Source organism: Haliotis cracherodii, unplaced genomic scaffold, assembly GCF_022045235.1.
Source record: "Haliotis cracherodii isolate W230 unplaced genomic scaffold, xgHalCrac1.p SCAF_1, whole genome shotgun sequence".
Taxonomy (NCBI): Eukaryota; Metazoa; Mollusca; class Gastropoda; order Lepetellida; family Haliotidae; genus Haliotis; species Haliotis cracherodii.
In genome coordinates, this window is record NW_027266264.1 from 77,084,663 (window position 1) to 77,107,929 (window position 23,267).

Sequence of the window (23,267 nt, forward strand, 5' to 3'; positions counted from 1 at the left end):
GCTTTCCTCACACATTAAGCTGACACGCCGGGATATAACTGGAATACTGTCAAAAGCGGCGTTAAACCCAACTCACTCACTTACTGCAAGCATACAATAGGTCCAATGCATGTCCTCATGGTTGACTACAATGGTGTTGTCATGATTCAATCACTGGTTTTCCTTGTCCAGATTCGGTTATTTAGATGCTTCTGTGATTTAGCTGGAATACCGCTGACTTGATAGATTCACTCATTCAGTTACATTGTGCAAATAGAGCCACAAGGCTCTGTAGCTCACCTGATGTTTACGACACATTCAACCTTACTTTCGTACACAGATCTATACTGAGGTTAAAAGGTATTGGTGCAAAAGATTCCAGGACCATCATTTAGAACAACAATGTTGAATGCAAACTTGAACAATCTTGGATCATCTGACTGCCATTATATTCACACAAAACATAAGATGTTTTTTTTCCATGTGGTTTTTAAGAATAGTTTTTGTAAAAAAATTCTAAAATTTGATATATAATATACGCTATTTTTAACAAAAAATTTTTTTATCACATTGATTAGAAGAGACATGAAGGCCAAATTTCAAATTAATCAGTCAAGCAGTTTCAGAAGAGGAGATATTTGAGAGCATGGAAAAAGTGCAAAGGTCTTCCAACTGTAAAGGTTGGTGTCCGGGATACCAGGGGTCGTAATTAAGGAGTTGGTCACAAGGAACAGACCTCTTTGAAGTGCTGAAGGCACCTAGCCCATGCTTTGATGGCTGAAGCAATAGCTGTTTTGGCTCGGAGCAGCCATGGGTAAAAGACACACAAGAAACTTTGGCCCCAAAAAACTGGCCTGCCATCAGTGGACAGTTTGGGCCAGGTTGAAAATGTTTCGATATTTTCTCCGAAATTAAAAGGTGTAGAATGGTGAAACTTTTGCCTGGATCATCCTACTATATGAAAAAATACCTTTTACCACTAATCCCAGATAACTTGATGAAACATACTGACAGATTAGTGTAAGATCAAGGATATGGTTTTACAATTTTGCATCTTCTTTGATTTTTATTGCCAAATACAGCATTTTCAGTTTGATGACATGAAATTTTACGCTGTAAAGATTGAATCAAAGTCAAAATTCATAATTTTTGCAAAAATTAGAAAATTTATGTTACTCCATCTACATCTAAATATATCTTCCATGGTGGCCATGTTTGACAGGGGATCAAAATCCTCTCAGCAATATTTGTGACACCATAGCAAGGAATGATCATGGAAAGTTGCAACTTCAAAGGCATTGCAGTTTCAGACGAAATGTCAAAACTTCCGAACACTAACACAGGAAATAGAGGAATATGTGAAGGCAAAGGTTGTAGTTGAATAAAAATAAAAATATATCAAATAACGCATTATACGCTATTCCAAAAACCACATGCTGCATATCAAATTTCATTATGATACATACAAAAATTGGGTAAATGGCTAAAAATGCCATTTTCAAAATAGCCGTCTTTTAAGAACACCATAGCTGGAATCATTCATAAAAAGGTCCAGCACCGTAGTCCTTGTAGTTCCAGAGAAAATGCCGAATATGCAAAAGACAGACAGACAGACAACAGACAATGCACTACGAGATCATCTTCACGAGGCAAGAGTGTTAACTGAATATGAAAGTCCAGTTTCCACCCTTGCCGAACTTGGCTGGTATTATGGAGTTATATTTTGGCTGGACTAACGAGTCTATGCATTGTCCAATCAAAATCATGCAACAAAATCGAAATCTGGTTCGTAAACTGTAATGCAGATTTTAGTCGATTGGAGGATTTGCAAAGCATGTGCACCGCCAACTCGTTGTCAACAGATATTTTCCTAATCTTTTCATGTTTTTAATCAAGGTGCTACGTGATTTGATGCACTTCTCAATGTAAGACCCTTTTTATCACAATACAGATTTTGATTATTGATCAGATCGTCTTCACTGGGCGCTACCATTTTGTTAGAAGCAAATGGCAGTGATACGAGAGGTGCAATCTGATTGGTCATTAGGAGAGACATAGAAGGGACATAACTTGTTAAAGCCACTGGTGGCGCTACAATTGAGCCCAGGAATTCCAGCCTAGTTCGGCAAGGGTGGAAACTGGACTTTTAAAGTCAGTTAACTCTCTTGCCTCGGGAAGATGCTACGAGATAAGCTCACCTGACTTTCAGTTAGTTGAGCCAAAAATAACAAAAACAGTAAGTAATGGCATCAGGATTCATTCCAAGATAAATGTATGAGTTCTCAACAAAATAACAACATTTAGGGACAATGCTCACATAGATGTTAGGACTTGCCGGAACCATCATCAACACCATGCAGGTTGAGGTGTGTAAATCACCTTCTAATATACCCATGCACGAAAACATAATTCATTCCATGGAACTACATATATAATATGTATATTCAAGAATCCTTTGAAAAGGTGGACATATATTAAGGACAAAACCATGACAACCATATTGTGCATTTGTAGCACAGTGAGGTAGAATAAGCAAAATGGGTAATAACAGTATCACAAGTCATTCCGAAGACACCCATAACAAATTCAACAAGCCAACAACACACAGGGAAGTTTTTTTTTATCATGTTATATCTTGTGTGGTTTTTTTATTCCTTTATTCCTTGGTTATGGGTCCCACCGACCTACAAGTCAGGAATGTGGATTTTTTTTTTATTCCAGGTCCAAGTATCTTATTACCACTATGCCTGATAATCTCACATATTTGGGGGTTGGTTGGGGGTGGGTAGAAATAACATCTAGTTTCCCTGTCTGACTAAGGCCAGGGACACATGCTCAATGACTTGGACATAATATTATAATAATAATAATAATAATGGATATAATATGTACTCCATACAGCATGTACAGTGTTGTTTCTCATGTAAATGCTATCAATTTGGTAACATCTCATTACACACAAATGAAAAAGGAATATTTAAATCCAATAATTCTCATCCTACGGACCCTATTTTTTCACAAACCAATTAAATGGTGTACATGTACCGTATTCGATGTAATAAGCCCCCCACTCTTATAAGCGCCCACAGCGATATTTGCTACTATATTGGCTAGTGAACAATCCAAAATAGCACCCCTTCTGATTGATCAATGTACACAAGATTTATTTATTCGCGTATAATATGCATTTGTGTGTTCCTTATGCATCCTTAATTCTGGAAAAATATATCTGTCGTATATAAATATTTCAGGCTGTCAGCATAAACCACAAAATTTATCTTTCAACTCTGTTTTTTCCACCAAAATAATATTCTAATAAGAACCCCTATTTCTAATTTTGAGAGCGCTCTGGGTGCTTATTACATCGAATACGGTAATATATTTTCACTATATTTTGACAACTGGACAAACATTCTGAAAACCAGCTAACGAAAAGGCGTTATTACAGGTTTGCATCACTCTGAGGAAGGGAGAGGATAGCCGTTTTTCCAGAGGCCTGCCCACCGCCTGCTGGGACTTTCAACACTATAGATATTTGGTTTTGCAGTTGACTGGCATCCGCTAGGCTGTTGACTTCAGATGCATTTCCAGACAAAGATTTCATAATGTCTGGAGACAGCAAACTTCGGAGGGGTTTGGCAGGTTCAGCTAAACAATTGGAGGCTTGGTTCATTGGTAAGGTGGATGGAAGCTGTATCACTTGGAAAAGGGGGGAGGAAGTCGACAACATAGGAAGATGGGTCTTGGTTTCAAAGCTGACAGGGATTTCCTGTGATTGCATGATCTTATTGTCTATTTGTGTTGCTAGATCAAGTGTGTCAATGGACTCGGTAGACTTTGACATTGGAGACTTAATCTGACACAGATTATCTACACTTTCAGATCTCAACCCCAAGCCAACACTTCTGAAAGGATTGGCCTTTACATTTGTAAAGTTCTCAGATATATCTGACAAAATCTGCTCGGCACCTTCAGTCATCTGAAGGCTGGTTTCTGGAGAGTCCAGATAAGGAATCTTTCCCTTATGGACATCATGAAACTTATTCAGGTCGAGTACAGGCCCTGCTGAGGTATCCAAGCGGACATTCCTGGTTACAAACAGACTGTTAGAATCCTCAGAATGAAAGCTCTGGGGAACAGTATCTGTATCTAGAGGAAAGGATGGGTCACTGCACAGATTGAACCCACCACCCATGATAGAGATGTCTTCCAGATCGTCGGGGCTTCCTTGCGGCAGGGATGAGATCCTAGATTCACACAGAAGGCCTTCTTCCTCCACAATGCCTGCATGAAGAGCTGCTGGTGCAGTTGCAGCTTCCACAGCCTCATCCTCTACTTCTTCCTCTTGTTCTTCCTCACCATCCCCGTTAAGGCGGATCACTTTTACATCTATTTTATGAACATCTGGATTGAGATAATCTTTGACATCAAACTTAAGGCAGTTCTCAACTTTAATCACTTTGGCAACATTTTGAACATGCTTCTGGGAACAGTGCCTTTTGACTTTGTTGGACAAATTGCTTCTGTAAGGACATAGACTGCATTTGTAGGGTTTGATGCCTTCATGTGCCATGAGATGCATGGACAGTCCACTATAGTAGGCCGTCTTGAAATCGCAACGATTACAAGCATATCTCTTGTGGTCAATGTGTTTGCCGTAGATGTGCTTCACAACAACATATCTGGATGTTCCCTTGTATGAGCAATCGGGACACTTGAACAGCTTCTTACCATTGTGGATCAAACAATGGCGTTTGAAGCTGCCTGTCTCTATGGTCTTGTAGCCACAAATCTCACAAACATACCTTGTTATTCCCTGGTGTTTAGCTTTATGAAGGCCTAGTGCCTTTTCAAACTTGGTCATGAACTTGCACTGACCATAGTCACAAAACAGCAGTTCTCCTGAAAACAAATCAGAAAACTTTAAACAATTCATATGTCAGGACTTGGCCTTTAAAGGAGACTCCCTGAGACTCCCAATTTAACATTGTTTCACCATGTTCACTGTGCATTGTTTCTAGAGTTTGTAATTTCAATATAGGGCTGGGTGGTGGGGCAGGGTGGTGGGGCTTGGTGGTAGGGCAGGACAGTGGTGCAGGGTTTTGATGCTGCATGGTGGGGCTGGGTGGTGGGGCAGGGTGGTGGGGCAGGGTTGTTGGGCTGGGTGGTTGGGCAGGGTGGTGGGGCAGGGTTGTTGGGCTGGGTGGTGGGGCAGGGTGGTTGGGCTTGGTGGTGGAGCTGGGTGGTGGGGCTGTGTGGTGGGGCAGGGTGGTGGGGCAGGGTTGTTGGGCTTGGTGGTGGAGCTGGGTGGTTGGGCTTGGTGGTGGAGCTGGGTGGTGGGGCTGTGTGGTGGGGCAGGGTGGTGGGGCAGGGTTGTTGGGCTGGGTGGTGGGGCAGGGTGGTTGGGCTTGGTGGTGGAGCTGGGTGGTGGGGCTGTGTGGTGGGGCAGGGTGGTGGGGCAGGGTGGTGGGGCTGGGTGGTGGAGCTGGGTGGTGGGGCAGGGTGGTGGGGCTTGGACTGTGGTGCAGGGTTCTGATGCTGCTTGGTGGGACAGGGGCAGCTAACCTAACAATGAAATCCTGCTGCTACTGTAGCATCATGTTAACAGTCTTCAACAAGACAGAAACCTGAACCATTCAAACAAAAGGACAGCAAGTTTGTGGTAGGGGAAGTAACTCTACCTGTGTGTTTCCGCATGTGGTCTCGGAGATTCGCACTGTTGACTCCCACAAATCCACAGTCCTGGCTATATGTGCATAAGAAGTTGCTTTTGCCTGTAAGTGAAAAAAAAGAATAAGTAGGCCATAAGAGGTGTCTAAATGGATTGGGTGGTCAGGTTCAATGACTTGGATGACTGCATGTCATTGTACCCCAATTATGTGGATCATATCTCATGATGGCAATCACTGGATTGTTTGGTCCAGACTTGATTTACAGACCATGTCATGCATCTGAAATAGTGAAACAAATCAAGCAGCCAGTAATTCTTACTTCCCACGCGGACACTTTCAAAATCACTTTTTCCCATTTTCAGGATTGACACTGTCATGATTGTGTGGAATATTCCTCATGTTCAGTTTTATAATGAGTGAGTGAGTTAAAATTTAATGTCGCATCAGCATTATTTCAGCCATATAGCGACGGTTTCGTAATGAAAAGTCTAAGATGTTTAACATGAAACATGAAAGTAGGGCAACAAAGAGTAAATTTCACACACATTTTACAGAAGTAACTTGACCAAAACAGAGGCCAAAGGTTGTATGTATTTGCCTCAACAGTTGTCAATTAGTGAACACAAGTTGCCAGGTTGCTGTGGTGAAATATTTCACATTTTAAGACGAAAAACCTACTTTGTTGTAAAAGATACATGTTCTGTGGGAAATAATGATGCTCAATAGTTTTAAAGAAGACTTTTTACATCTAGGACTTGATGGAGTGAGTGAGTTTAGCTTAATGTTGCATTCAACAGCATTTCTGTCATAACATGCTGTCCCCTTCACATGGGAGTGACGCAGGTCTTAGATCTGTCCTGCTATCCACTAGCGGAGACATTTCACTGTGCAGGGTTGCATTTCCTAGGCACATCAGAATCCTGTAAACATACCCCAATTATATGAATCCTTGGCAGTGATCGACATTAGCATAAACGTGAAGGTGTCCTTGTCATAATCCTAATGCCAAAGAGGGGGTCCCCCGACTCAAATACCCCCAGGAAACATCACAGGCCCCATAACCCCCTTAATTTCCAACACTGCTTGGTCCTGTTTCCAGTCACTTATTTCTGGTCTGCGACTGATTATTATTCACAGGCTGACTTAGGCTAAAAACAATAATAGTCTTGGTTCTCAGGCACCACCTGCATCTTCGTAAAGTTTGTCGCTGAGACCTACACAACTTAGGGCTTTCATCCTACATTAAGCTTAAAGGTTTGATATGGACCTGGAATCCTGTTCAAAGTGGCATTAAAACAAACTCACTCATTGTAAAACAAGTATTTCAAAAAATGTACCATTATGTTTCTTGGCACTGTGTCTAGTGAGGCTGGACTTGTTCTTGAATCTCCTGGGGCAGTGTTCACACAGGAAGTTGGGCTGTGCATGCTTGCTCTTGTGCACCTGCAGCTGGCTGCGCCAAATTGTGCTGAAGTCACACTGGTCACACTGCAGCACATCTCCATTGTTGTGGGCCCGAATGTGTCGCTTCATAAACCCCAGATAGTTCGATTCATGGCTGCACAGCCTACACCTATACACAGTGTGATTGTCCCTCACAAATTCATCCCAATGACACTCATCCGCTGCATCTTCGGTTTCGAGGACAGTCTTGCAACTTTCCTCTTCATCCGTAATGCAAGCATCAATCTGATTATCATCTTTTGAAAAGATGTTTTCAGTTTCTTGAACAAAACTTTTATACATAGTTTCAGCCTCTTGTTCTGCCTCCGAGAGAGTTAACTGCCTGTTGTCGACATCATTCCCCAGAACATCTAACCGAACATCAGACATGTCCATATTTGGAGAGTCAATATTTGGACTCAGAGCATCTTTGTCCACAACAGTGTAATCCTGAGATCTGGTTCTTCCTAAAATATGAACATTGTTCGTTTTATGTAATGAACTTGAAGTTGAAGGATCATGAATTTCATGTTTCCCTTGTTTTAGAACAGTGTCGTCAACTTCAGACATGGAGAAATCAGATATGAGTTCGATATCTTTGCTGAAAAGTTGTAGAAACATATCTCTGGGGCATGCAAACAGCTGACATGACGAGGTCTGTCGGTTGCCATCACAGATGGCGGCATGGTGTGCATACGTCTCCTGGGTGCAGAGCAGGCCGTCACATCGGGGGCAGCCCAGGTACATGACTGGAGCAGCCGGTATCATGATTGTGATGTACCTAGCAACAATAAGTAAACAATAACATAACGAGGGATAAATACTCTCAATAGTAATTAATTGTTGTAAGCTGTAACTGAAAATATTGTCTTCTATAATATGATAATTTAGATAAGGATTCACTAGCTCGGAATGGCATAAATGGGAGAAAAAAAATATGAGAGAAGTTTTCCTTTACGATTCTTCTTGGTTTGGTCAATACAGGAAAGGAAGCATGGTACACGTAAAACCCTTCGGCATGCAGTTTTTCTTGTATTTCATTCTTTCTTATTTCATCATCCAAATATCAATACTGACAAGAGATTCCTTTTGAAAAAAACATGTTTTAAAATTTTATTTTAATTAGCATATTTAGACCACCAAACCTGTGTTATATACAAATTTTAAAAATCTGTAAACTTAGCAATTGAAATATAGAGACTAAATTACTCCACATAAAATGTAAAATCTATATTGACATGAAAAAAGAGTCAAGTGTACAATAAGTGATACCCAAGTTGTCATATCATCCTCCTTGTGTCAACTGCTACAAATGATATCAGCACTAGCAGCTCGTGGACATTACATACCCCTTCTCTCGAACCTAACGGGGCGGTGTTGTAACTTTGAGATATCTGGACATTCGAGATAATGAGGCTTGATCATCATCTAACAGTTTAACAGATACATAGTAGGGGTGACTATTGGTCTGGAAATCACTATTGCGATAACTATTGATATTGAAAGAAACTATTGCGATAAATATCGATAGTTTTCAGTGTATCATTTTACATGTAGATGGATTTTAGAGTTGAATTAAACCTTGGAACTGAAGTTCCTTTGAATGTGATAACCATAACAACAAATAAAAAGTAAAGTTTGAGATATGACTGATTTGTTTTTTCTTTATCCTAATAATTTAAGAAAAACAAACTTCCACATTACCATGTGTTAATTACTACCACTCATGATCAAAAGAAAAACGAATTTGAACAGCATTGTATGTAATTTAATTATATGGTAAATACAATTGAAACTATCGATATTCCTAACTGAAATCGATACTATTGATCGGATACTGATTTAACAATTGATTTATTGACTTTAAGTGCTTACCAATAGCAATATATCAATATTTCGATCTATAGTGACACCCCTTATACATAGCAATATAATTGGATACATTTAATCGTTTGTTTGTTTGTTGCTTAACGTCGCACTCAGCAATATTCCAGCTATTCTACCCCAGATGTTCACGGGTCCAACTGGATACACAAGAAAGACTGTACAAAATTTGTCACAGTTGTTATTAGAAATTATGACAACACGTTGATGTCATGAGAAATTGAAATGCAGGCAATGATTAATAACAACTGTGACAATTTATGTACAGTGTACATGTACCTTACTCAGCATAGCAGAAATTGCTACATAGTCTGTCCACAAAAACAACAAAGTGCCACTCTTGCCTCAACAACATTGTATTAAGAACACATTACCATCAAATCAACATACTATCCCTGAAATAGAGTTATGTATATAAATTGCAATTGATTCCATGGCATTTCATTGGCTAGGTTGTTTTTTAACTTTTCAACAAACGGAAAAAGTAGGGATGAGTATAGACTGTTAGTGCTGAGAAGGCGATGAGAATAGAATGCGGGTGATTGTTTGAAAGAGACAGAACAATTAGGCCTAATAGTCATCATGATATAATATTATCCAAGGATTGTTTGTGATTCTTTGTGATTTTCATTTGTTTACATCGTTTTCTATTTTTCATTTTTCATGGTCGTTTTGACTTTGACACAAATGGCCCTTTTGTGGTTTGACTTGAGTTGACCTGTTGACCCGATTCCGTCAATAAACAGCTGATAAACATATTTGATTGACAAGGGCGCCTTATAGCGATATACATTATGATAATGAAGTTGACAAAAGCACAATATGTAACTATTGCACTTTGCACATATTTTCCACTGAGGTTCGATAAATTATCTCATATCCAACTGGGATAACAGTAATTTGTGCAAATTAGTAAGAATAAATTATCTCCCCTCGACATACATTTCCTACTTTGCGGGAAATGCACAGTTCGACAGCATGAAAGTAGCATATATTTAGTGCAACGTGATTAATGGGGTAACGTGAAACGAGGATCTGCATGTCAGTTTCAAGTATTGCAAGAATCAATCACCATACCCAATTTTCACTGGACGTAACCTTGCATTCCTGTCATTAGCAAAGATTCCAAGACAGGAAGTACTGCCAGAGTTACCTTTCATGAAGTTGAGAAAATGGGAAGCGGTAGTAAAATACGCATGTGTTATGTAATACAAGCGCAAATAATTTACGGCTATGTTTTTCTTACTATTTCAATTTTAAATGTTACCGTGTTAAAGGATACAGAAATAATTTACTGAAACGAGTGTTAGCTATAAAATATAGTTTATTTCCGAGCGAAATGACTTGCCCGTGAAGAGATCACCCGTTTAATAAACATACAGCTGTATTACACATTGTGTAATACCAAAACGCGTGCTTATGTACTCTCGGAACATGTTTCACGAACAAATTTTGAAAACTCTCAACATCCCTTGGCTTATTCAACGACATTGCGTGTGGAGATGATAGATCACTGAGAGGAGCTTATGCACACACGATGACCCCAGCAACCTTGTTGCTAGGCTGACGTCACTTGGCATTGTTTCGCCGAGGATCTTGCAACAAAATTCCACAAATTACGTCATCGGGTATTGTGACGTGATTGTAAACTTTGAGGTGCAAGGCCCCGTTCCACAAGGCGATCGTACAGTAGCGCAACGACACTCGTTGGTCTAAGTTAAAGTATGTGAGTTGCGATAGTCTTAACGCTACGATAATTTTGTGGAACGGACGCCTGAATTCTACAGGTGGACTGTTGTCTGGTATTAAATTCAACTTTTGACGTGTTTGAAGTATTACTGTCTTAAGCTCAATTGGATTATGCCGTGGATCGCGTAGGTGTCAGCCTATTCACACTCAACAGTATAATTCTAAAAACGTTATAAATGGCCAGTAATAAATAAAATACTAAACTAGCTCCCGTGTAAAACCAAATTTATGAAACTCGTGAATAGTTGTGGTATCTGACTCGCTTTCGCTCGTCAGATACCAGAACTATTCACTCGTTTCATAAAATTGGTATTACACGGGAACTCGTTTAGTATTCTATATTTATGATGTCACATTGTACCATAAATATTGCTGTCCAGTTCCTAGTCACTGATTTTTGTAGAGACACTCGATAACTACAGCCCTGAAACAAACACAAATACAGTTCACATATAAACCCAGTTACGTCAAACTTGAAAAATACATCGATGATTTAGGTTCAGCGTCATAAAATTTAAAAAATATAATGTTTATCTTTGCTGGAACTGTACAAGGCACGATCGCGTAGAAAAGGTTACTTATTGTCAAGAAAACATTTAGAAATAACCTAGATTTACGTACATTTTTTTTCATATTGCCGACTTTCATTACTGCATTCATGTTTGGAATGAATTTTTGAAAATCTAAATATAGATGTTGTTTTTGTTGGGGTTTTTTTTTTTTTTTGTCTGATTGTTTTTTTGTCTGATTTATTTATTTATTTATTTATTTATTTATTTATTTATTTATTTATTTATTTATTTATATTTTATTTATTTTATATATTTTTTTTTGGGAGGGGGGGAGTCCTTGAAATACGCTTACTTGGACTGCTAGATGATCCTCCGAGTTTGTTTCCCCCTTTAATGTAAATGATGTTTAATAACTGTGATTATGTTATTTTATACACGCTCTAGACTGACATATAGTCTCTGAAATGAACATATCGTACAGAAAAAAACAGTTGTTCAGTTATCTTAATAAAGATATAATAAAAAGGGAGCCCAGTGATTCATTTCCTGATACTGCAGTAATCTAGACTTGCCAAACATTATAGACTTGCATGGGCTGTAGTTGATATATTTGTATCAGGGTCTGTAAGACAGACTATACACGCTCGTCAAAGGCACGTTAACAGCAATAGAACATAGCAGTGATTGTATTGTTTAATGTCTAACGATGCAACCCTTTCTGAGGTTTTCATAATTAAGGTATACTGTATTTCTCTTTCCAAGCAAACAGTTCATGATAACAACGAGACATGTGTGAAATATACTTTTGTGCCAAAGGGTACGACTTGTGTACAGTAAACTAGGGATATAAGGCAACATCTTGATCCGTGATTGTCAGTGGTCTTGAAATTGTTCGTGATTTTATATAGACATATCCAATCTAGAGTAGCATTTAATATGGGTTTAATATGATTTTCATTGTATATACCGGCGAATGTATATACACATGTACCGGTGTTTGTATTTTGTATTTACGCGGAGGTGTACCAATACATACACATTAACACATTTAGATAGGGCCATGCATACCTTCATTGTTAGCGAATGTGACTAAATAATACAATTCTGGCATAACTTGATCATAGCTTATCATTTGTGTTTTCATAGATTTATTGGTTTACCTTTACTAAATTTGTTGTATATACATTAACCAGATAAACTGACACAAGTCGACCTACTTTATTAAATATTACTTTGAATACAACGTGCGTGCTTATGATTTATTATGGATGTACCCAATCTATACTTTCATCCAGGAGAAAGGAAACAAAGCTGTGTTTGTTCAGTATTGCTGTCACCACCTGTGTGCACACTCTGTTGCGATACATCTACCCTGGATTTCCTTGTCCATTTCACAATATAATGACAAGTATACAATTGGACCAGATGATATTAATTTTGCACCATTATAACTTCACTTTTGGTAGGTTATAATCGTGTAATTTCACAGTTGATTATAACCAGGGTGTCGGCCACTTATGTAAATCACTTTGAATATATATTCAAAATTGTGGTAATAAATGATTGTTATGTAAAAGATATGAAGTTCATATGCAGTTGTATGTGTACGTTGTTTAAAAAAAGTGAATGTTTAGAATGCATGAATATATTTGTGATAATGTCAAGTGTGACGTGATATTGGAAAAAAAGACACACAATTTGACACAATTTGGGTTTCTTTGTGATTTCTAAATATCGGTTCGTTGTAGCATTGACATGTAATTAAAATATTTAGAGTCTATGGTTGTGTCATGACCCGGGATCATTCTTTCCTGACCTCGCCAGGATGACTTTTTGTAATCTGCAAGAAATCCCCTATGTCCGGATTTTAACCGTAGCCAAGCTCACAATAGCGTTGTATAGAACTCGCACCATAGTGCTTTTAATGGTAAGGCGGTGATCAGAGTTTACGATAAAACATGGCGAGATTGATTCACAACCTGGTTGTCACTACGAACTAACGATCTGCGTCAATCACAAAAATAACAAGGTACCTTTGTTTATACAGTCTGTGTCTCTAAGAATAACCACATGCAGGATAGATTTCTCACTTATTTGATTCAATAAGATTTTGAAGAAAGACTGACTCGGTATTAGACGTTTTAGGTCGTTCATGTTCACGAATGTTTTTAGTTTAGCCTAGTAAGTAGTAAGACTAAGATGCATTTGGCCATCAATGGGATATCTTGCTAACGAACCTATGAACTTGCATTATCACATGACTCATATTCATTTGCAATCATAGAACATGTCTGAAATTGTTGATCAGCTTGTTAGTTTCCTGGATCCGACAGCGTCAGCTAAAACTGAGATCAGTCTAGGCCTATATGGTCTCTGGCTAAACACTACAGGTTTCCATTGTTAAATACTCTGTGCATCGGTCACTCAAAAACAACCCCAATGAAACAGATACCTTGTATTGAGAAAAAGGACAAGCCAATTGTTTGATAGGCGTTACTTAGAAGTTGACGGATAACAAAGTAGAGATAATTTATGGATAACAACTTATAACAGTAAATGAAGAAGTTGTTATCCATCAATTATCTCTACTTTTGTCTATTAAAAAGTCATTAACTGTTACTTTGTTAGTCAATACAGACCTCTGAGATATCAGATATTAAAGCGAAAACAAATCTTGTAGTTTAAGTTACTTTAACGCTAATTTTATGATCATTAATTTATCTGTTTACTAACCATGCTAACAGTGATGTACATTAGAGACCATATAGTAGATTCTATTATTACTTGCCCGTGAAGAGATGACCCGTTTAATAAACATACAGCTTTATTACACATTGTATAATACCAAAACGCGTGCTTATGTACTCTCGGAACACGTTTCACGAACAAAAATTGAAAGCTCTCAACATCCCTTGGCTTATTCAACAGCATTGTGTGTGGAGATGATAGATCACTGGGAGGAGCTTATGCTCACTCGATGACCCCAGCAACCTTGTTGCTAGGCTGACGTCACTTGGCATTGTTTCGCCGATGGATCTTGCAACAAAATTCAACAAATTACGTCATCGGGTATTGTGACGTGATTGTAAACTTTGAGGTGCAAGGCCCCGTTCCACAAGGCGATCGTACTCTAGCGCAACAACAGTCGTTACCCTTAGAAGTTAAATTATGTGAGTTGTGACAGCCTTAGCACTACGATAATTTTGTGGGACGAACGCCTGAATTCTAAAGGTGGACCATTGTATGATATTAAATTCATACGTTTCAACTTTTTACGTGTTTGAAGTATTATTCTGTTAAACTCAATTGGATTATGCCATGGATCGTGTAGGTGTCAGCCTATTTACACTCAACAGTATAATTATAAAAACATTATAAATGGCAAGTAATAAATAAAATACTGAACTCTCTCCCGTGTAAAACCAATTTTATGAAACTCGTGAATAGTTGTGGTATCTGACTCGCTTTCGCTCGTCAGATACCACAACTATTCACTCGTTTCATAAAATTGGTATTACACGGGAGCTCGTTTAGTATTCTATATTTATATGATCTCTGTATACATTCACAAACGTACACACTTTGTCACAATGAGGATGCAGTTGGTGCACCTAGATGGTTATGGTACCTCAAGACAGGTACAATTTTCTGTAAAGTCAGTCCCAACCTTGTGTCAGTGTTGTCAGTCAGCAGGTCCTGGTCCGTTTGACTTCTTCTCTCAAACACTACAAAGCCAAGTAGTCTGGTGACTAATTTCTCATTGAAGTAGGACAGGCTTACCCCAGCTTTTCTCAAACACCTGGTGTCATCATTGATCTTCAGTGGTCCATTCATATAATTTTCACAGTTAGGTTGTCCTAAAAGAAATCTGTTTCGGCGGATAATCAAGACTGGATATTCTCTTGCATTCACATTTTTTTGTTTACACTGACAGTGTTTCAAGTACTCTGCACAACACTAACCATCAACATGTGAAGCCACTCCTTGTGTTACTATTTTCAGAATGGACGGTATTGTGGAGAAAGCAGAGAAACTGACATACAGCTGGAATGATGTTACTCAAGACTTTGTGGGTGCTGTGTCCGAGTTACAGCTCGGAGAGCTTCTACATGACTCCTCGTAAGCCACATTTCTGTGGAAGATTTACCAGTCTTACAATTGGCATTATCAAGTCGGAAACCTTTGATATGATTGAAAACTACTGAACATGATCATGATAATGTTACATTTTACATTCTATGTCAAAATGTTGTTTTTTATTTTCAGCTTTTTTTACCATTATCAAATTGAAAGTGTTTTCAACATATGGTTAGGAATGGTTACATCTTCAAAAACAGAAATGGAATATGCACATTTTCAATGCTATGTTACCATGGGTACACAAAATATAATAGAACAGACCATGTTGCATACTTACGGTAACTAACTGTTACCATGGTTATCATCTAATTCACAGACTTTTTCTAATGAACAGGTTTGGTCTGTTTGAGGCTATGTCTGCCATTGAAATGATGGATCCCAAAATGGATGCTGGCATGATGTGCAACCAGATCCGAAGAAAAGTGCTCAGTCTTGAACAGGCGGTGGAGGTAGGCACTGTTACAACTACTGGTACCAGTCATAAATGGATATACAATGAAAAAGATTCCTTGGTGATTCCTTGTCAGAATAGATCCCAAGTCATCCATTTTTGCAAGGGATACATAAATTGGAAGTAGGTGGCTGATTATGCATCTGATACTTGACACCAAAGTGTTCAAATGGACCTATAAGAAGAAATACAGTGAAACCCCATTATCATGGTTAGAACCTTGTTCCAGATGATGGATGCCAGGAATGTCTTTGTAGGATTACGGGGACTTTACTATGTACCCATTTGCCCATGATATGTTATTCTGGAAATTTGGATTAATTAACTGAGAATGTAGTGATCAGGGCGCTATGATTGCTTTGTGGAGCGGATCCCAGGTTACAGATTTTCAGTCCACATGGCAATATCATGGCGGGGACACCAGAAATGGGCTTCACACATTGTTTCCATGTAGGGAATTGAACCTGGGTCTTCGGCATGACAAGTGAACACTTTAACCACTAGGCTACCTCACCGCCCCCAGTCTACGTGAAGGAATGTATGTTCTCATTAAGAGATTTGACTTTATGTCGTTAATATCTGATTGAACAATGTTTCATATCATGAATATGGTGCAATGTTATCATGTATGTGTGTGTTTTATTGTTTCTTGCATATGTTTCAGGCAGATAGTATAAAGATACAGGATCTGACAATGCCAGAACAGATTGGGATTATGGACTCAACACTAGCGTGCCTGGTAGGTAGTGACTTGCTTCTTTGTCCCCTTGTTTTGAAATACATCCCGTGCTTTAGACTAGGCCAGCCCTGCTATCTCTTGGAGGAACAGGGTCTGGTAACACATGCCACAAGCCTTTCACATCTTTCTGCAGATGCTGTGGTAGGTTTTTGTTAATGGAATTCCCCCCCCCCCACTCTCCCACTTGCCTAAGGAGACAACACATCACACACTTCAGTGTGGGGCAGGACTGGAGACCGAGAAGTTCTCAGGAGTCAACCGACACCCATCCAACTACTGTATTCTCCGCGAGCAACTTTGCTTTTTTTCGTCTGATTAAACTCTCAGACCCCAATAGCATCAATATTAATATCAACATACTAAATCCCCTCACTCACTAAGTTGACATATTGTTTTTTCAGGTGACATGGTTGGAGGGCCACTCCTTGGCTCAAACAGTGTTTACGAACCTGTACCTCCACGACCCCTACCTCATAGAGGACAGATGTCTCAAGGCATTCAGCATCTGTAGTCTCAAGATAGTCGACAACATCAGGGAAAAGATCAACAGAGCCAATGTGTTTGAAGAAGTGAGTGCAATCTTGAAGTCAAATCCTTGAACAGCAGATTTTGGCAAGTTCATTAAAAGCATAACATGACATTGGAAAATGAATGGGAGTGTGTGCTGCAATCTGATTGGTTGTATACTGTTTCAAACCCCGGAACTGTGGACTTTTCACTGTGAATAATTTTCTTGATAAGCTATTTATTTTTCCTCAATCCCAAATTAGAAACACATGCCATTTGGCTTCAATGAATGGCTTGTATGAATACCACGTTAATTAATTTTTAAGTTTGATCAATATCAATAATGTTAATCAGAACAACTTTGATGTTTTGTTTTGTTTTCTTCACATTCTGCTAACCAGGCGAGTTCAGTTATCCAGGAAGCATGACGTTTTTGTCTGTCTCACGTTGATAGAGAGAGCTTCAGTAAAAGATGGATAACTTTTGTATGTTACAATGTCAATAAACATGTGTTTTTAGTTGTTTTTTATGATTCCATAAGAAATTGCTTGGCATCAATTACTCAATAAGACTCAATATCTGAAAACACATAATGTTTTATTAATCTGCAGCATACAGTCAGTATACCCCAGCCATCTTGCAAATTCAAAATTGTATTACAGGAAGATTTCCAGCCAATGTCGTATGGTTTCAAAATGGCTGCTGAGGTGACAGATGCTCGCACGTCTGGTATGATGAAGGAGGTGGAGGAGGATGTTAACAGACTTATCAAGGTAATGAGGAACATCGGACATTGTACAAGAGAAGCGATAGAAGCTAATTGTCGTTTCTTTTGAATAGAAGATCAAATCAAATGATGCTTGTTTGTATGCCATGTTGACAAGGCAGATCAGAAGTACTTTACTCAATTTTTAAATTATTTCTTTACAAGAGAATCCGCTGAGCCATTTTGTTCTGACTGTCATGGGAATACATGTATAGCTATCAGTTATAGCACGTTTTGAGAGTTTGTTGTTAGGATGTTGTCCTATGGATGTTAATTTTTGAGTGGTTGTAGTCTGGAGAAGTTATTTATAGAGTTGTGTCCCTTAGCTTCAAGGCTTTTTTTTGGTTGTTGATTGAAATCCAGCTTGTGATGGGAACACACAAAAATGTTAATGTTTATGACCCCAGTTAATCTCTTGTTGTATGTTTGTTGTATAAGTGTTGTATAACTTTTGTATTCCTCCCCAGATGACCCGCAGTAAGCCCGGCGAAGAGAGAGACTCGACCACAGAGCATGAGGTAATCTTCAGTATTGCCCAATAAGGTCGAATGTATTATCTTTCTAATTTTAACACATATGCATCTGTGCTCAAAGCTGATTGGTCAGTTTGAAGTACAAGAAAGCACACATTGTCCGTCACATTACAGTTGACCAGATTCCCATGGGAGTTACCATATTACTTGGGATTTGCTGGCAGGCACAAGATGTGTGTATTTTTGTCACACAAACATATTTCACAGGAAATAATTCTTTGGGAAATTGCAAGCTTGTACTGATAAATTCATTGCATCTGTCACCCTTGATCTTTGGCCTGGAGATGTACAATTTCATTCAATACATAAAATCCCATACACTGCTGTTGAGACACGTAACTCATAATAAGGCCATGAAACTGACAGGGAAAACACACTGCTCCATGTGAGCAGGAGTATAGTCACAGGGTTAAATGATTGTTCCGTGAACTGTTGAGATTAGTCTTGAAAATTGACTTCAATATGTTTTGTGATCATGGAGGTATTAACTGGTGTGCACCAGGGATCCGGAAATATGTTTTTGCTCAATCGGACATTTGCATTCTGGTCATGCTCACCTTATATCTGAGGTGCTAGATGTTTTGCATGAATAAAGTAAGCTTCATAATTTGCTCAACCGGTTTTTCGGATGTGATTTTCAAGAGTACAGTTATACTTATTCCGTTACGCCGTTTTGACGTCACAGTGCACTCTAACATAGTATGACGTCATAGTGCAATCTAACTTTGTGACGTCACAATAAGACGCAAAACATTGTGTGGGACAGGCATACAACACATACAGAAATAAGTATTGTAGTGGCAGTAAAATGTACAATATTTGTATAAAATAATTCAATTATTTGAGGCCATTTAATTTTGGTTTGAAAGTATTAATAAAATAATTTTCTTTTATCTTTCTAAGTGCATCATTTTTACATTTGTAAAATGTGAATATCACAAAATTTGGTGTTTTAATCCTGGCACATTGATCAATGTAAGCCAACTATTATAACTTCACAGAAACAAAAATATCGACAATACAAAATCAGTGACTTTGTTGAGCACAATAATGCAACCCAAAACCCACCCACTCTTATCAGCCAATCAGGAAACAGTACTCCACTAGTGGGCTTTGCCTAATTGTTGCTTGGTTAGCTGTTTCCTGTTAACTGTGAGAATGATTGTGTTGCAGCATGACCTGGCTACAGCTGTGTTCTCCAGAGTGCGGTTCTACAGACTCCTACACTCCATGCTGTTGTCCTTCAGTAAGGAAAAGGTGTGTCATTAGGGATGTGTGTTGCCTTGAATTTTGCACTACATTACATTGCCATACTTAAGTTGTCTTGTATTGTATCAGGCCCAGTTCTCTTTGGCACTGCAATTTGCTGTGCGTGCAGAGTTGTGTCCCTTGGGCACGCCTGAAGCCTATGATTGTGGGTTTGAATCCTGGTTCTCCTCGATTATGTATCTATGTCTGTCAGAACCATACCTATGCTTGTGGGTTTCACCAAAGTGGTAAACATCTGAGACCTGCATCCCTTTGAGCTTACCTCCCACATGAGGCTGACACGCCGTGATATAACTGGAATACTGTTTAAAGCAGTGTTAGACACAAACTTACTCACTCTGTACTGTGATACATTTTGCACTATATATCTGCAAACATCTTGCCAAGGTATCTTCCACTTTTGAACGCCCCTTCAGTTTTTTTTCAAAGCTGTTCCACTTTAATTGGGAACAATCTCAAAGGCTCGGTCACCATTTTTAAATATAGCAACACTTAATAAAGGCAGTAAATACAGTGACAAATTGCAGAGATTAGTTGTACCAGGAAGGTTTTGATATACAGTAGAACACGGATATAATGAACACGGATATAGCGAACAAACGGATACAACGAAATGTTAAAAAATCACCGATTTATCTCCTATATAATATCATATAAAATTTACGTATATAACGAACTCTCTACAGCAAACTAACGGATACAGGGAACTGATATCTGATCACCGACTAGCCCATCTATCACTAATTAGTGACGTGTATAGCGAACTGACAAATCTCACTCAGTGTCAAGTGTCACTGACAATTGGCTGTATGCAATCAGCGGCAAATCAACACAATAATGGCGAATCAATACAATCAGCGGTGACGGATCAACCTTGTTACATTTGCATTGTGTTAATCTCACCTGTACATGTAATCTTGTCTGTAAAACAAACATTAAACATAAACATTTTACGCTAGCTATCAGTTTAGACACAAAATTGAGAATTATTAATGCTGTTGATGCTGGCATAAAAACCAAGAAAGACCAAAGCTGACGAACTTGCAGTGAAATTAGGCCACGAAGATTTCACGTGTAACACTGCAATTGTGTTTTGTCTTATCCAAGATGGCGGACGTTTCCGAGTGAAAACATGTATACTACTCAAAATTTGATAAGGATCACTAGGTGATATGTGTGTAAGTTACCACAAACATAACAAAAGACATGACTCTGACTCAGAAACGTGTTTAATCATGTTATGAATGAAAATTCATGAACGGCATGAACTTGTATCAATATGGAATGTTTGAAATCTGCAAACACCAAAAGGCATTTCATTAAAAAATGTTAACAGCAAACAAGAGAAAGAATTACACAGTTATGAGGGATAGTCCATCATTACACTTAGTCGATGAAGTGTCAATATCGAGTATGACCTCCCCTTGCATCAATGACGGCCTGACAACGTCGAGATATGCTGTCAATAAGCACCCGGATGTTCCCAATGGGAAGGTTGTTCCACTCTTCCACGAAGGCATGTCCGAGCTCTGCCAAAGTCTTGGGTTGTGCTCTACGGCGTGAAAGGGCAACCTGCAGCATGTTCCAGACATGCTCAATCGGGTTCAAGTCCGGCGAGCGCGCTGGCCAATCCATGCGGACAATTGTCTCCTGCTCAAGGTACTGCTCAACCACCCTGGCGCGATGAGGACGGGCGTTATCATCCATCAGGATGAACTCAGGGCCAACAGCACCAGCGTAGGGTCTGACGTACACATCGAGGATCTCATCCCGGTACCTCACCCCCGTCATTATTCCTCTCTCCAGGACATGAAGATCTGTCCTTCCATCTCTGTTGATTCCACCCCAGACCATGATGGAACCACCACCATAACGGTCATGTTCGCTGATGTTGGCATCATGGAAACGTTCACGTTGCCGTCGCTACACCCGCTGCCTCCTGTCTGTAAAGTCCAAACAATACCTGGAGTTCGGTGAACAGAACTGGAACCCAATCGTTCCGTGTCCAAGTGACATGATCTTCAGCCCATTCCAATCGCTCCCGCCGGTGTCGAACAGTCAGGGGGATTCGGACACATGCCCTTCTCGAGTAGAGACCTGCATTGTGAAGACGATTCCGTATCGTCTGAGTGGACACATTCACCCCCGAGGCGTTCAGGAGGTCGTTACGTAGGCTGGTTGCTGTCCAGAAGGGATGACGTTGTGCCTGAAGAGCCACAAAATGATCTTGGCGTTGGGTTGTCGACCTCTGACGACCACCCCCATGTCGGTGTGCTGCTGTACCAAAATTTTGCTGTCGGGACCAGGCCCTGCTTACAACGCTCTGGCTGACGTTTAGTGCATTGGCAACGTCACGTTGTGAATAGCCAGCATCAAGCATTCCAATACATCTGCCCAGTTGTTCTGTCGTCAGGTGACGCCTTACACGTTGAGGGGGCATTGCGTAGATAAACGTAGTGTAAACACTCAATTGAGTTTAAAGTTTCAGAATGAATCAAACACCGTTGCCTGATTGGAAATCGTGCAATGATAGCAAAAGCATGAACTGTGATGTGAAACGCATTTCCCACGGCATGTAATGCACGTGCAAGTGTGTTGGAGACGTTTTTGATTTCACTTGAACACAATATTGCCAGTTATGCAGTTATTTTGTTTTTTTATTAAGAAAAATATCTACGATCCTTATCAAATTTTGAGTAGTATATAACGAATAACGAATATATCCAACTGATTTCTCTGGTCCCTTGTAGTTCGTTATATCCGTGTTCTACTGTATTTGATACATTTTCCAGCAACCACTTTTGTAAATGTGGAACAGAAGGGAGGACATACTTTTTTGGAATAGTAGCTGTCCATCTGTCAATATTAAAGTATTTACCAGACTAGTGTTCTACTAACATGACTAATGCTAGATAAATAGCATAGATAAATAGATAGAAAGCATAAATTGCTTTTAGACTCCAGTCAGCAGTATTCCAGCTACATGAAGTTGGTTGGTGGATAATCAGTCAGGCAAGCCTGGCATGAGGAACAATCCACACCATCAGGGCAAGCTGACAGTCAGTCCTGCCACAGAGACTGTCTATGTGACAGTGCAGTGAGTGTATTGAAACAGTATGCATGTGCTGTCGATGCTGTCAATACCAGGGCAGTCGGGTAGCCTAGTGGTTAAAGCGTTTGCTCGTTACGCCGAAGACCCGGGTTCGATTCCCGACATGGGTACAATGTGTGAAGCCCATTTCTGGTGTCCCCCGCCGTGATATTGCTGGAATATTGCTAAAAGCGGCGTAAAACAATACTCACTCACTCACTCACTCACTGTCAATACCAATCACATGTCAGCATCTCTGTATTTCTGACATATTTCTGACATATGTTGTCAGTGTGAGGGAATCCCCCAGGCTCAGAAGACCCTGGTGCAGCTGCTGGAGCTGGTGCCCCAGGTCAAGGCCACCATACACTTCGGCATCCAGCCAGAGGACAGGGAGGCCACCAAGAACGGTAGGTGGTGTACTCTTGTCTGTCTCACATTGATAACAGTTACACTGTGTTATATGTGGTAAGTTGCATGCGATGCATAGAGTTGGTATTGTTTGCAAGGAGTAGTCACATGACCTAAAGAT

General features: G+C 39.5%; 2 protein-coding genes across 2 annotated transcripts in view; one reads left to right on the forward strand and one right to left on the reverse strand.

Moving 5' to 3' along the window:
* Positions 1-2,890: 2,890 nt before the first annotated feature.
* Positions 2,891-10,099, reverse strand: LOC139469072 (uncharacterized). Its single transcript, XM_071251202.1, has 4 exons — positions 10,056-10,099; positions 6,989-7,875; positions 5,661-5,753; positions 2,891-4,881 (listed from the first exon to the last, which is right to left on the reverse strand). The coding sequence occupies exons 2-4, from the start codon at positions 7,860-7,862 to the stop codon at positions 3,422-3,424; spliced, it is 2,427 nt and encodes an 808-aa protein (XP_071107303.1). The 5' UTR covers positions 7,863-7,875; positions 10,056-10,099; the 3' UTR covers positions 2,891-3,421.
* A 3,080-nt stretch (positions 10,100-13,179) lies between these two features.
* LOC139469084 (N-alpha-acetyltransferase 35, NatC auxiliary subunit-like) overlaps positions 13,180-23,267 on the forward strand; it is a 30,380-nt gene continuing 20,292 nt past the window's right edge. Inside the window, exons 1-9 of the mRNA XM_071251213.1 lie at positions 13,180-13,268; positions 15,242-15,358; positions 15,714-15,828; positions 16,495-16,569; positions 16,971-17,138; positions 17,739-17,849; positions 18,310-18,360; positions 19,549-19,632; positions 23,028-23,145. Of these exons, the coding sequence (XP_071107314.1) occupies positions 15,243-15,358; positions 15,714-15,828; positions 16,495-16,569; positions 16,971-17,138; positions 17,739-17,849; positions 18,310-18,360; positions 19,549-19,632; positions 23,028-23,145 (838 nt within the window). The 5' untranslated portion in view covers positions 13,180-13,268; position 15,242. The remainder of the gene's footprint in view (positions 13,269-15,241; positions 15,359-15,713; positions 15,829-16,494; positions 16,570-16,970; positions 17,139-17,738; positions 17,850-18,309; positions 18,361-19,548; positions 19,633-23,027; positions 23,146-23,267) is intronic.